This window comes from Periplaneta americana, chromosome 1 (assembly GCF_040183065.1).
Source record: "Periplaneta americana isolate PAMFEO1 chromosome 1, P.americana_PAMFEO1_priV1, whole genome shotgun sequence".
NCBI classification, from domain to species: Eukaryota; Metazoa; Arthropoda; class Insecta; order Blattodea; family Blattidae; genus Periplaneta; species Periplaneta americana.
Window position 1 is genome coordinate 134028426 of NC_091117.1, and position 15704 is coordinate 134044129.

At 32.8% G+C, this 15704-nt stretch overlaps 1 protein-coding gene across 1 annotated transcript in view; it reads right to left on the reverse strand.

Annotated features, from left to right (window-relative positions):
- Positions 1 to 15704, reverse strand: part of dpy (dumpy) — a 673297-nt gene that overhangs the window by 183810 nt on the left and 473783 nt on the right. The window contains exons 83-86 of the mRNA XM_069827690.1: positions 14626 to 14940; positions 11043 to 11345; positions 10593 to 10913; positions 1731 to 2060 (exon numbers count right to left, since the gene is read on the reverse strand). Of these exons, the coding sequence (XP_069683791.1) occupies positions 1731 to 2060; positions 10593 to 10913; positions 11043 to 11345; positions 14626 to 14940 (1269 nt within the window). The remainder of the gene's footprint in view (positions 1 to 1730; positions 2061 to 10592; positions 10914 to 11042; positions 11346 to 14625; positions 14941 to 15704) is intronic.

Consider the following 15704-nt stretch of genomic DNA (forward strand, 5'->3'; position numbering starts at 1 on the left):
GTCACTCTTATAACCGGCCTCGCCTAACACCATCTGGTGGCAAATGACAGTGTAGTTGTGATCAGCAACTAGAGTGAAAACTGGCTCACGAATAGATAATTTCAGTGTATTTATAATTATTCAATTTCAAATTACAATCAGTAAAACACCGATAATAAAAATAAAATTAATATTACACGTGAATGCATGGTACCATAATCCTCTATAGGTTGCCACATTTATATCACAGTCTAGTATATACAGTCACGAAGCTTGAGTTGTTGAGGGTACTAGGAACAATAGACTGTGCCAGTACTATTTCGCATTGTCTGTGATGAGGCGAAAGTAGCAATCCTAGTGTGTAGCAACTATCTGTGGATGCATATTCCCTATGTATTAAGCTTCGTGACTGTATATACTAGACTGTGTTTATATGTTAACCAGTATGGTACTTATTTTTCTTTATGGGATGTACAAAAGAGTTTAATAATATTTATTATATTTAGTCACCTGTTAGTTCTGTAGCATTTTTTTTTTACTATGGCGGATACTTGACTTGCGTCATTCACCCAGTTCTGTATTACATAAACAGTCCAGGACTTTTAATGAAGTACTGGTAATTACTATCCCTTGTCTGGTTTCTTGTCAATTTCTTTCAAGCTCAATATACTAATTTTCATGTGAATACGGTAGTTTAAGTTTGTGGCAATGAATATTATAATCTATGCTCAAAACAAACTTTTATTCTCTGTGTAAAAGTGTACAAAAAATCACAGCTCACCCTTAATGGGTGCTACTGCTTCGAAGTTTAGATAGGATTTAAAAGGCACAGATTTTAAATATCAGCATGAAAACACTCACGTAATGATTAAAAAGGAAGAGAATATTTGCTACCATTGCGAAATGATGATGTAATTTTAAAATCAAAGACAAAATAACAAGAATTATAGTCAATCAACTGTATACATTATTTTTAATTATTTATAATATGAAATCTGACTATTACTATGATTATTTAAATTGCGAATCTTTTAAATTCTTCACAACTGTGTGTGTGTGTAATGTATGTGTGTGTAGTATATAATTACAGACATATTTAAGAACTCAAATATTTACAATAGCTTAGAGCACATATTAAATTAAGATTTAATAGATTTAATGTAGGAAGAGAATCGAACTATTTACAGAGTTGTAAGATGCACGAAAATTTGGCAAATCAACTTTCCAATACCGGTACATATCAAGAACTTCATTTATGACAAAATAAACATTTATGAGTTAGGACTTATAGGAAATGTCTTGTCTGTAAAAACTATTTTGAGAAGAAACACAGTGCAAGAGGTAAACATTGAAATGACTGGAAGTTGCATGAGACAGTTTCGAAAGACATGCTTCATTATGAATGTGCAATAGCACATGCAGTTTTCATAAGAAGAGATATTCTTGTTGTAACATTCACAATTTCTCATGCAATTTCAATCATATTATTTCACATGCTCAAACATTCACATAACGTAACCATGCATATTTTACAATGTATGGTAGATAAAAACAGTATTTAAATGCAGACTAAGAATGAAAGAAAATGAATATTAACACATGTAAAAAGATATTAAGCTTTTAACTCTAAAGTTCAGAAAATTAAAAAGATTTAGTTGAATTTGTACAAACACATAAGCAACATATTTAAAAGAAAAACATATATTATAGAGAAATTAGAAAAGAGTTTGCACCACCTTCACATTCCTTACATTGTATAGGTTGTGGTCTGCAAGACCTAAATGGATCTCCAGTGAACCCAGGACGACAAGTGCAAGATGGTAAGTGGTTCACAACCTGGCAATCTGCGTTTGCACCACAAGTGCCGGGACAAGGATCCTGACACTTGTTGCGAATACAGGCTCGGTTAGAAGGACAGTCAGAGTTCAACACACATTCTGGGCGACAGCTTTCGTACGGGTTACCAATATAGTCAGGAAGACAGGTACAAGAGCCTGCTCCATTCTGTTCTCTACACACAGCGTTTGATCCACATGGGGATGGCATGCATGGAGTTGGTCTCTCCTGGGTTATCGGCTCCGCTGAAAGGGAGCATTATATAGTAAGAGTCAAGAAAAGAAAAATGAAAATGTATAAAACTAGGTCAGTAGTCAAAAGTGTTAGCTACTGAAGCACAATGAAAAGCGTTAGTGGTTAGAAGCATAGGGGATTCTTTACAATTTCATATACATCACTAAATATTGATTATGAATTACTCATTTTCAACCTATAATCTATATTGAAAGCACTGCATTTTAGTTAACCCCATAAATATTCACGAAGCATAAATATTCCAACGACATAACCCTTCTATGAAGGAATTGATATTACACATTATTATTCATTATTCAAAATGATACATTTTATTGGAGTTGTGACTCAAAATGATGCAAGAAAATCTAGCTGTCAGATATCACGTCTAATTTGATGATTATATAAATCCAATCTGAATGTTAATCATCACTATTAGACAAGTTTCTAACAGAGATATCATCTAATACACTCTTGAGTACAACTTTGTTTCTCTAATGCTGTGTATGTAGAGTGACAATCATTTATGTTGTATGCATCATCAAGACTTTATTTTATTATACTACTGGTAATGTTTGCACATTTCTTTGTGAACATATTTATTTTTTAAAAGATAACAATTACTTTTTTTTGTATGATTGTCAATCTACTTCTGGAAAGTGACACACACTATCCAGAAACTTTTCTCTATGTGTTAATTATCTTTAAGTATTTTTCCACTATTAAAAGCCTAACAACGACCAAAGAAAAATGCGACTGACAGGACAACAATCTTGCCGACGTGATGAAAATCTTCTTCCCCTTTCTGATCATATTTTATATACGACCATGTTCGAGTTTCAATACCGGTACATGTTTTATAAAATGGAGGAAATTTTTCTTTTTATTTATATAATTAGTGAATATCTGCTTTTCATATCTGCACTAAATATTTGCCAAATATAAAAAATTAAAGAAAAATGTTAAATTGTATCGAAATTATGCTGCTAACACTCGTCATTTATAAGAGTAATAAAATTTCAATTGATTACTATATTTTTTTTTGGTCTAAAAACTGTCAGTTGCTTAAGTGATGTATTACTATTCATAATGTAGGTCTTTTTCAATGGGAAATCTATTTCGAATTTAAATACTGAGTTTTTAGTTTGTAATTTAAACACAAATGATTTCATAATTGTAGTAATTTTGAAAGAATAGCACTGATAACGATTGAATGATGTTAAGCATTCATTATCTAAGTATTAAATTTATGAAATCACTTCCCTTTTTATTTGCTAAATGCAATAGTTATATCTTTTTCAGTTGTATTTTATTTTGTTATCAAACACTAATGGAATGCTGACAATCAGTTATGACTAGAATTTGACAATGATGACAAATGTGGAATAATGAACATTTTTCTGATGATAACAAAGACAACTCTTAAAAATTTATATCCTGTCTTAGGAACTGAAATCTGAACTATGTCATGCTTATTGTTATTTGCAGAAACACAAACCGACATCCTATATACAATATGACCAGAAAGGGCGATGATTGAAGTGATGACGTTGGGGGACTCAATCACTTACCTTGCTGATGAATCCCCTTTCATGCATCTTGACTGTGGAGAGAATAGTTTGCATAATGCATCGTGCCTTGTAGTGGCATGCACATACGTAGATGCATACACATGAGACACACATGGCAATCAACACAGAGACATAGTGGAGAGGGGAGATGGGGATGCAGCGTGCAACATGCCATAAAACATAATGCGCAGTTAGAAAGACAGTTTCCATACTCTGCAAAGATTTATCATCCTGAATTGCTCGTATGTTAAAAATAATTACATTAGTAATTGTTAACACAGTAACTGAGTACCAGTACCGATAATGTAAGTGTTCATGACAATTGGTCCAATGCATAAATGCAACAAATATTCTAAAGAAAATACATCAAGATGCTGATGAAGTTTAACTTCAAACTATGGATTAGTCCATCAATTAACAATACCTAACTGTAATGAAAACAGTTAAAGGCTACACAAAATGGAGTATTTATGGCCATTATTTATTGGCATTATATAGCAAATATAACAATTTAAATATTACATAGATAATTGAACTTCTCATATAATAAACATAAAGCTTTACGTGGAAATTAAGAAATGAAAAGAAACGCTGATGTAGCACATTACTATATTTATTAACGATTGTAAGGATCATCAAGTAGCCTATAGTCTCTCTACTTTTGTAGGACTTCTACTATCAAGTTATTTTTATGTTATTTCAATAGTTAATTTTGTTATGCTACTGGTATGTAAATTCTGTAGGAGTACACAGCCTAATAGCCTATACTGTAATATGTACGTAATAATTTTGTATAACATTTTTATTTAAATTTTAGCTTTATATTCAGTAAATTCCTTGTTAATTACCTGTACATTGAATTGTATTCTACGCTCCCATACCAATTGAACATGAAGAAAGAAATTAAAATAAATATAGCCTACATAAAGAAAGAAAACACAGTTTGAAATTTTATAGAATTCCACTATCAGAGTGTGTTTGGTACCGTATGTACTGACATAACATAATACCGGTACCTATTTCACTCTTTATTTTCGTTAGGCTAGTTCTGACTGAAATTTGTACATAATGTTGGTAATAGTTACAGTAGGTACTGGTAATTGTGACATATCGGTACCTATTAGAAGGACATGGAAAAGCTTTTTATATCTTTCTCCACATTCGCTTCACAAATGACATATAAAATTGAATACACTTGAATTGAAAATTACGGTACAAAGAAAATATAAATATTATATGGTACCGGTATCATTATAACTGATTAATAATATTTAGATCCCAATATTAGGACCTACCGATACTACAAACAAAATAATATTTCGCGCAATTTGTATTTAATTACTTAGTGTAAAATTCTTTTTTAAACCTGACACACACACAAGAAAAGAACAGTTCATCTTTCAACATAAGGGACAAAAATTATTCTGACAGATTTATTCAGCACTATATGTAGACTATAATAAATCAATTTAGGCCTATGTGTTTGTTTATTTATTCATTCATATTTTTCGAAGAATAAACATTCTAATGACGTAATGGGGTTTAAATTGAATAAAATATTACGTGATGAACATCATAAAAAAATGTTTACTTTATGAAATCATATGGTTTTATAATCCACTGCCTGCTGGGTAGCATCCTATGGCTGCGTAAACTGCCTGCTCAATCAAATTTGCTGCTAGAAGGCAGATAGTGCACACCGCTATTAACATAATCCCTAATAGCAGTGTGCACTACCTGTCACCTAGCGGCTACTCATACACAAGTGTTGATTGAACAGGCAGTGTAAGCAGCCATAGGATGCAATCCAGCAGGCAGTGTTATAATCACGTACACTTTTGTTATCAGTACTGGTATGTCAGTTCATATATTATTTATGTATAAGATAAGATAATCGTTCTTCATAAATAGGATATATATATATATATATATATATATTAGTACAGATAATAAATTTCTTATTCAAATCACTCCTTTTCTTACACACCTATTTGGGGTTACTTAAATTGTATGTTAAGTTAATAGTAAAATCAGAATATTAATATCTTTCAGAAGAAAGTAGTGGTTCAATTTAGCCTAGTTTGTCTTATTAAAAATTATCTGTATATTTTACTTTAATGAACTGATAATTTGAGAATTCTGGAAGCTACTTCCAGAAACAGGAATCAACAAAAATCTTACATAATTTGAGACTTTCGTAGTGTTCAATGAGATGACATGATGAGAGATTTTTGAGTATTTGCACCACATCATATAGTAGGTGTAGAAACACAATTATTTACAGAAATTTTTCTGTAGAAATAAAATCTGACATCCTATTACAGTGCGTTCATTATATGCAGATGTCATTCAGGTAACTGTATAATATTGTGAGAACTTTTCTCTAACAACTTGCAATTTAGAGAAAAGACATAATAATTAATACTAAAACGAAATGGAATTAATAAAGCAATGATTGCATACATATGATTAGCTGAGTAAATTAGCAGTGAAAATCATTGCGTACTGGTAGTTATTAAAAGTTGATTTCACAGGTAATAAATGGAATATAAAATATATTATAGATATATATACTGCACATAATAATGTGCATGTATTATTATTTTCATGCACAGTCTGTGTCACCATATGTACATGGATACATTTCAATAGTATGATTCTTAATTATTTTAATTAAACATTTCTCATACATTTATTAGTTCTTTTATTTTAATTTACACTACTAGAATCCCTCGTGCAATCCTGCATTACCAACTAGAGGCAGGAGATCAACTGGACATCCAATGAAGAGATGGACTGAAAACTTTTGTGGACTGTAACAGTCTTTCTGGCACTATAACCTATATGGCTGATGATGATGATACTTCATAGCACATCAAATTAAAAAAGATAGATAAGAAAAATAATAATACCGGTAATATTTCCAAATACGGTACCAACAGAAATCTAGGTATATAAAAATATGAACGCTAAATGCCACCTGCAAACTCCAAGTGTGACAGAGGTCATGAATAGCAAAGATGAAAATGAAGATAAAAGAGTCATGTATTATATTTATTAACATGCCATGGTATTTGTACATTGCTTCACAGCTAGAATATGGAACAAGTCAAACGAAAAAAAAAAAATCTTAATAGCACTGTAAGGTCTTAATTTATAGTCACAGTCTAGTTGAAATATACAGAAGAGGTTACAATACAGTCTACTAGTACAACACAACACTAGTATCAATTTCATGAAGAGTTGTTGAATGTCATGAATTCACCTACAGAATAGAAGGCGTGAGAAATTAGGTACTTCTTTAATTTGGCCTTAAATAATCTTATGTAAATATCAATGGAGCTATTGAGACGAATAGGCTACTCAGTTTCTAAAGGGGTAAGAGTTACATTGATTCATAGAATGATATAGGCCCTAATTATTGGACTCAAGAAAAAGGTTGCTTGGAACGTTTACAATGATTTGATATGTTGAAATATGTATTATAATAGGCACTGGGACAAGTATAAATTCTTGTCTTCAATAGAATGCATAGTAATCCAAGCAGATAGACTAGGTACAGTAGTTCTGAAGACAAGGAACGATATGCTATATGTGCAGTTATTAGAGAATATAATTAAAATTACCAGTCGTTTTTCGACATAGTGCATGTCGTTTGAAGAGATGAAAGAGTAGCAGTAATATGAGAAATTTAAATAGTTAATGAGATTGTGTGGAAAGTAAAGTCCAAGTTTAAACAGTGCATCTAGCAATGTTACTCACGTAGATGCAAGTTGCCCTATGTGACTTGTGGGAGAAACTGCAAGGTAGAAGGTAATATTCTAGCCCATTTGCATTTATTATGACGCAGTATAACATCATAATCTGATGTTTGCAGCAGGCATTTAGTAGGCCTACTCATTCTGTACCCTATATTATGTATAGTTGCATTGGTGCTTAGAAATTTTTTTTTTTTTTTTTTTTAATTTTACAGCAAATGCATCAAAGGCATTGTTTTGAAATTGATTGATCAATTCTTAATCAATTCAACTTCTCATTTTCTAATCCAACCATTGGCAATGAATTTTCCTTCTCTTAATTTCTTTTCAGCAAAAGTGACGAAACACATGTAAAGATAAAAGAATACGTTCTTATTATATTAAGACATTTATGACAATTCGGATTCTTTTTGTTACACAGAAAAGTAGTAATGGAAATCTTTTTTAATTACTACTAGTAGGCCTACATCCTTGAACAAATTAATAAATAAATATTTATAGAGACTGATGAACTAAATGTATCCTGTAAACAACAGAATAATTAGGAATTTGAAATGGTATTAGCCAATTTACAATTTAAATATAATTTATCAACAAATCAGGTACCATAACTTCAACTAGAGAGAACGATTTCTCATTTCTGGCTCAGGCGATTCAAAGTTAATTCTGAATTTCTGTTTTAAAAGAATCTATCTCTAACTAGGTACATTTATACAATATGAACCAGAGAAGCAAAGACCTAAGTAACATGTAAGTTCAATCAAAAGTTACTTCTAACTTTAAAGTATCGTATTATAAATATTATAATATTTGAGGTAGAAAAAAAATTATAAAAAAAAACATAACACTGTTGCGCAAACAAGGAGGTTTGGTTTGTACAAAACATTGGCCATATGCCCATCATTCTCTTGTTGAACAAACACTATTCTTACTGCGACACCATGCACAGCATTTTGCAGATATGTCTTGGCATATTCCCAATTTCTTGTGAGATAACATCTTTCAGTTGATGTACGGTTGTTCAGTGTGCCACGAAAACTCATTCATTAAGGTAACTGCACTTAATCAAAAGTCGGCCGGATTGAGATCTGAAGATTATGGACGCTATATTGTTGGAAAGTGCCTACTGATGACACAATCGTCAAAGATATGTGTTATTAATTTTATTGTTTTGCAGGGTTGTAGATGTGAGGTGGTGTGAAGATTATATTTTCCAGGTCATGATTTCTCAGTCTAAGATTCTAGGAGTGACAAAGTTCTGTAAAATGCTGTAATAGTCATTAGGCCTATTATTCCATTGCTGTCTTCGAAGAAATATGGACCAATGATGAATTGCAAAGTGACGCTACACCATATAGTGATTTTCAAATCATAAAGACTTTGTTGAATTAAAACCTGGGGCTATTTTCAGGCCAAATTGTGCAATTACGTGTGTTAACTCCACCATTAAGAAACAAGTTTGCTTCGTCTGTCCAAAAAACATTGTTCAGTCAGTGAGCTGAGTCTCTACTAGTAAAAATAAAACAAAATCATAGTTTTTCTGTTTGTCACATTCTTTGAATGCGAATACTGGTTTTAGTCTATATGGGTACAAAATAAGATGTTTTCTTAAAATTCGCCAAACTGTGCTATAACTCACTTTAAGATGCCTGGACATCTAACACTACTAGTTCCATAATAATAATTACTTGTACTTATTTCAGTACTTGGCTGAAACATCTCAGCAGCAGTGACATCATTGATTATTTTTTGTCTTTCAGATTTGTTCTTATCAACAACGGAACCAGTTTCTTCAAACCTCTTGTTTAAATCACAGTAATTACGAATGGAATATGGGCCTTCTCTTAAATTGTTAAGTGTTATAAATTTTCTCAGAACTTAAGAAACACTCCTACTGCTTCATAATAACACTGAACCAGCTGTATCATAACATTTAATGAAAGAATCATGCCTTGAAACTTAAAAATTTTTGTAGCAGTACCTTTAATAAAATGATTAATGTTTTAATAAACAAAATAGTAATGGAAATGTGGAAATGCAAAAAGTAACAAATGAAAAATCCTATTCTTTGCCCAACACAGTGTTGTTTTTGTTTTTATTTTTTTTAGTTCAAATATTGTAATGTATATAATGCTTTTATGTTTTAAGTGGCTTTTGAATGACCTTATATATTAATTTGTGACAGTGATTTAAATTACGACTAAAATTATTTGATGTATTTCTTGCAAAGTTTGTGTTGTTACTATAATGAAGAATATAAATTAGACTTGGATGCATGTGATAACTATGATATCAAAAAGCTAGTAAGTTAATCTTAATTTATTATTACTGGTATACATAGGCCTACAGCTGAAGTAGGCCAGGACTCAATAAATCAACTGGACAGTATGTTTGATTCAGTAAATGACCGAGTCCATTTTGCTTTCGATCAATGCATCTTCATAAGTACACTACTTAAATGTAGACACTACCTGTTGGTTACGGTATTATAATGTACTTGATGTTTGGAGTTTGATTGTCAAGGTCGGCTAATCCAGTCTTAGTAAATACTCGGAACTATTCTTATTTGCCAAATTTCATTATAAGTATCATTTTTCCATTATGGCAGGATGCTGAATAAGTGTAGTTAAAAGTATGACTTTTTTACATCGAAGGCCTATTTGCTATTCAGTTCTGGATACATTGCAGCCTATTGGCTTTCTATTTTGTTTCCTGAATTTTTTTCTAAAAGCCTTTTCTGTCTCACGAAATGCTGTTCTGCAGAGACAATCTGCAGTCTAAAACGAGACAATAACACGCAGAAACATGTGTTCACAAAACAAGAGAGTTTGAGATGGTAAACAACTAAACCAGTATTTTTTATGGATATTTTCACGAGCCATAACGGTTTCTCAGTTTTATTTTATTGTCTCCAAAATATCTATTGTTCTTGATCAGATATGAAACCACGAACTTTCAGATCTATTGGCAAGAATGATAACTAGGCCACTGAGGAAGAGTCAATAATTACTCGAATTATCTCCAATACATACTAGATAAGGAATTATTTAATTTGATGAAGTTTTAGGTACCTGATTTTGCTGACAAAATAGCTAAAATATTAATATTCCATGAAGTAATATTCAGAGAAACGGTTTATCTTTGCAGAGATGTAGAAACTCCCTTTACACATGAACATGCAGTAAGCATAAAAATAAGGCAAACTCTGTCCTACCTTGTATCATGACACAGCCGCTGAATGGATCTCCAGTGAAGCCAGGATTGCATGTGCACACAGGTGTGTGATTCACCACATTGCAACGAGCGTTAGCACCACACGAACCCGGACACGGATCGCGACACTTTTGATTTATGCACGCCACATTACTTGAACACTCAGGATTAATTGTACACTCGGGTCGGCAGTTTGGTGGCGAACCGATATAGTTCTGTTGACAAGAACAGGCGGGGCTTTCCCCTCGGACCTGACACTCGGAATTTGGACCACACGGTGACGGTTGACACGGATTTACAGGCACTGCAGGAGTTGGTACCACTGTGAACAATGAAAACAAATACATTACTGAAATGGAAATACTGTTAAAATTGTTATGATTTTTTGTTCGAATTTTTGAACACATTTTCAATGAATGACGCATTATGTTAAGGTTACAGCTTTCCTTACCTGGAACAGGGAAACATCTTGTGAATGGATCACCAGTGTTGCCAGCAGAGCAGCTACAGATGGGATTATGGTTGACAACTTGACAACGAGCATTGAGTCCACATGTTCCTGGGCAGGGATCACGGCATTTGTTGGACAGACAAGCCTGAGTTAGTGGACATTCTGCACTCACTACACACTCAGGCCTGCAAGTTGGTGGATTTCCAACCAGTCCAGGTTGGCATGAACAAACAGCATGGTCATTCACAACACGGCATATGCTATTTGGTCCACAAGGCGATGGCTCACAAGGTCTTGATGGAGCTAGAACATAATAAAAGAAATAAATTACAGTATAACCTCGCTTTTATTTTCCCGCTATTTACGTTTTCCTGCCATTTACACTATTATTTTTCAGTCCCTTCAATTTTCATATGTTCATAATGTTACATAAACCTCACGCTTACGTTTGCATAATTTCAAATTTTCCGCAAATTACACCACTGGGAGCGGACACAAAATGATGTCTCAAATGCTAGAAAGTTAAATGGCGCGTTTGTTACCTAGCAGATGCACTTGGATCATGAATTTCAATGTCGCTAACGCTGTACTTTTTACATACTGATCTCATTCTATGGATGTTTTAGCAAATTTATTATATGTGCATTTGTCAACAGTGTATTTATAAATACAATAAAGAATTGCTGATACACACGTGTCGTTGTATTTTTACGCTGCTGTACGTGATGTAAATGAGTATTTATATTGCAATAAGTAGAGCCCAGATGTTTAGGCATTTATAACAGTTAAAATAGGCAGGTAAAAAAGGCAATAAAAACGTAAAAACGTAAATTTTAAAAAGGCATAATATATTTTAGCAATAAATTTAAATTATATCAACATAACTCACATTTTTACTTTGTAGTTGACACATGTTGACTTATAAAATACTTATTTTTTCGTGATTAATTGTCTTTTCACCTTACATAACAGAACTGTTCTATATGTTGAAAACACATGGGCACCAGATTCATTAATGTAAGCAAGAAGTTTACTTTTCAATGGTTTACTGAATTTAAGCATTCTAGCTAACTGATCTTATACCTTCTGTCACCAGACAATAACTAACTGTTCCTCATTCAGATTTCTTTCTCATACAATAATAAACACGTGTAGCACAAAATGTAACAGTAAGATTTGAAAATATGGAAGCAAACAATTGAAAATGTTACGTGATAACTTCTATGAGAATGGGCTTAATATTTAAAATTAATTTATGTTGGCATTGTGAAGACATGACGTTATATTTATAACTGTGCATTGTCCATAATTATTCATATTATACCAGTTGTATTAAAGCACGATTATTAGCAGATTAAGCACCGAAATAAATTACTTTTATTTACTACTGGTATTGTTAGTAAAGTAAGTAATTTTTCATATGTTTAAATTTCATACACATTACATTACAATTAATTAGAAAATTGCAAATAAACAAGAAATATTACTTTAAAATGACAAAAAAGGCATTTATTATTGAATTAGTAAGAAACACCTTAAAAAGGCAAAATAAAAATTAGCCCTATCACTTTGATTTACCCCAAATCACATTTATATCTATGAAAATAATTATTTTCTTCCACCCAGTAAGAAAGGCATTTTGCCAAACATCCGGGCTCTTAGTAATAAGTTTTTTTTTAACAGTAGTGAGTGAGTGTGATGGTGAAGAAGGAAAGGAAAAGTTTTTCAATTGAAGAGAAGATTAACATACTTCAGAAAGTCGACACTTTTTCGGGACCATGTGTTGCTTTGGCAAAAGAATTTATCAGCCTTCCATCCGAAGGATGTGATCATGCCAATTTCATTTTTTTTTTTCCATTGAAGCTAAAAATCCCTAATTCATCTCTAATAAAAGTATTCCTCATTTCATCTCGTCGGGTGTATCCAGCTACACTCCTCAGAAATAGTTCTCCCAGAAGTTTGTATCAAATAAATAAATTATTGCAGTTTTGTAATACCACTAAACTGTTTCCCTTAATTTACACTTTCCTTCAAATTACACCATTTTTTGCTGGTTCCTTGAAAAGTGTAAACAAGGGGTTCTACTGTATTGATTAATTAATTACAACAAATAAGTGAATGAAAGAAAGAATTACATATCATAAAATAAGTATCTCATAATCATTGCTATCACACCATCACTAGAATAATTAAAAACTATTTTCGAGGTTTTCATGAAGATATACTTTTTCAGCAACCTTGTCACTCAAAGGGGCGCGTCGGGAAGGTCGCGGGTTCGATTCCCGATGAGTCATAGATTTTTCTCCATTTACAGATATTTAATCCTTTTGGCCCTGGGGTTTACTCAGCCTCTAACATAAATGAGTACTAGGGGCATTTCCCTGGGGGTAAAGGTGGCGAGCATTGTAAACATAGGAGCCTTAACATCCCACCACCCTCTGAGTTCATTTGGTCTGTAATGAGGTTGACTTTACCTTACCTTATCTTACCTGATACTTAAAACATGATTCTCGATATGCTGTATGTCTGCAGAGTGATTTATTTTAATCTACTGAATGGCTTTTCTTCATATTCAGTATCTATGAATCAATTCATCTTAAAATGTCATATGAAATAAAATCATTTTTATCAGAAAAATAATGGGTTCGATTTCCGATGGGGTCATGGATTTTTAACACTGATCTAATCCTTCTGGCCGCACTATGGCCCTTTCACTCAGCCTCTATCAGAAATGAGTACCAAGAGCCTTTCCCGATTTATTTTTCATAAAGAAAGTAAAAACTGTGATAGGTACAGACTGTAGGCCTATGTCTCCAAAAATTATTGTATCAAAGAAATTAAAAGTTGAACATATCTACATGCACTACTTTGAAAAATAAACGTAATCCTAGCTGTTTAAGAGACAAGACTTGTCTTACTTAGTAAGAAGTAGTAATGTGCCCATATTCAATTAGGAGATGATGCTTGAAAGTGATACAAATGCTCACAACATTTCTCTTCCTACACTGTATGTAGTACTGTTATTCATCAATCGTTCAATGGGAAATAATAACAATTATTAACCTATATGCTGTCATTATTGATTAAAATAATTAATATACTTATAATCAAGAACAATTGTTTCTATAAATCTCAAGTCTGATTAATGTGTTACTAGTCAGTGATGTATGTAATGAAGGGGGAAAGGATCTGGCCACGCTACCCCATTATCTCCTGCCTTAGTAGCCTTATGAATGATACCTTATTGGTGTCACTTATGTTGTTCAAAACCTGTCTTCAGACAGTTGACTAAACAACAACAACAAAGTTCATAAGTAAGTGAGCATGATTGGCGAATAAGAAAGAAGTACTGTATAAATGCACCACTGCTAGCCCGTTCTAGCTCATATCTGAATAAGTCTTATTTGACATAGTTCATTTTTTTCCGAAGTCAACAAAGAACACATGCTTTTAACACGAAATAACCACGAATTCAAGCTTTTGCACCATGCACTACAAAGAGAATGCATATTGGTTGGCTTTATTTTCTTTTATATTATAAAGTGGTTGTTTCAGATTTCAAAATTGACAGTATTTTACTTACCAGGTTGTGGTGGAATAGGTCTGCATGCAACAAATGGATCGCCAGAAGTGCCTTCAGGGCAGCTGCAGGTTGGAATATGGTTGACAACATCACAACGAGCACCTTGCCCACATGTTCCAGGACAAGGGTCGATGCAGCGCTGATTATTGCAGGCTCTGTTGCGAGGACATTCTGCATTCATAGTGCACTCAGGACGGCAGTTGGTGTAAGGATCTCCAAAGTAATTTGGTAGACAAGTGCATTGGCCATTGTTGCATTGGGCGTTGGAGCCACATGGTGAAGGGTTGCATGGGTCAGCCACAGTCGGCTCTTGGACTGTGAATTACAGAAGAGAACAGTAATCATATAGGAAGTGGGACACTAACATATTTAGCATAAACCTACTTACGACATTTTCTGTCACTGTAAAATGTTCGATAAGCTGCCATAATGAAAGACTTATTTTGATGGGTTCAACTAGTAAACGTATTCCATATACCGGTACTGTTAGTTATATTTTAATATCATGTAAGGTTACTGGAATAAGAGTATTAGTCAGATAAATAAAATTGATTACTACATAGAACACTAAATAGGTATAACTTCAGATATTATGAACAGTAGCATAGTATGACATCTCGTGTACGTTCATCTTCAACATAATCTCCCTAGCTATGATATTGTACCATACCAAACATTTCTGCCAGCATTAGTAGGCCTACAATTGCTAGAAAACCTGAAAAACACTTTTCAGAATTGATTGAATACCTTTCTCGCATTCCAACAGCTAATGGTACAGAAATCATCCTATCTTTCGCGAAATACTACACCAAGGTCCATAATTTTTTCATTATAAATTTACTGAGTATTTTCACAGTTTCGTTTAACATCTTCCTTAACATTCCATAAAATTTTCTATCTGCATGCTATTTAAATACCGACATGACAGGCTTAGCTATTGTAACACACTTCATGGAAGCTAATGTTATACACACAACCATGTACAAAAACTAATAGATTGTTATCAATGAACATTATTCAAAACGTACTACTTCTACTTATACAAAGAATGTATTCTCAGATATACTGCTCAGTAGTAG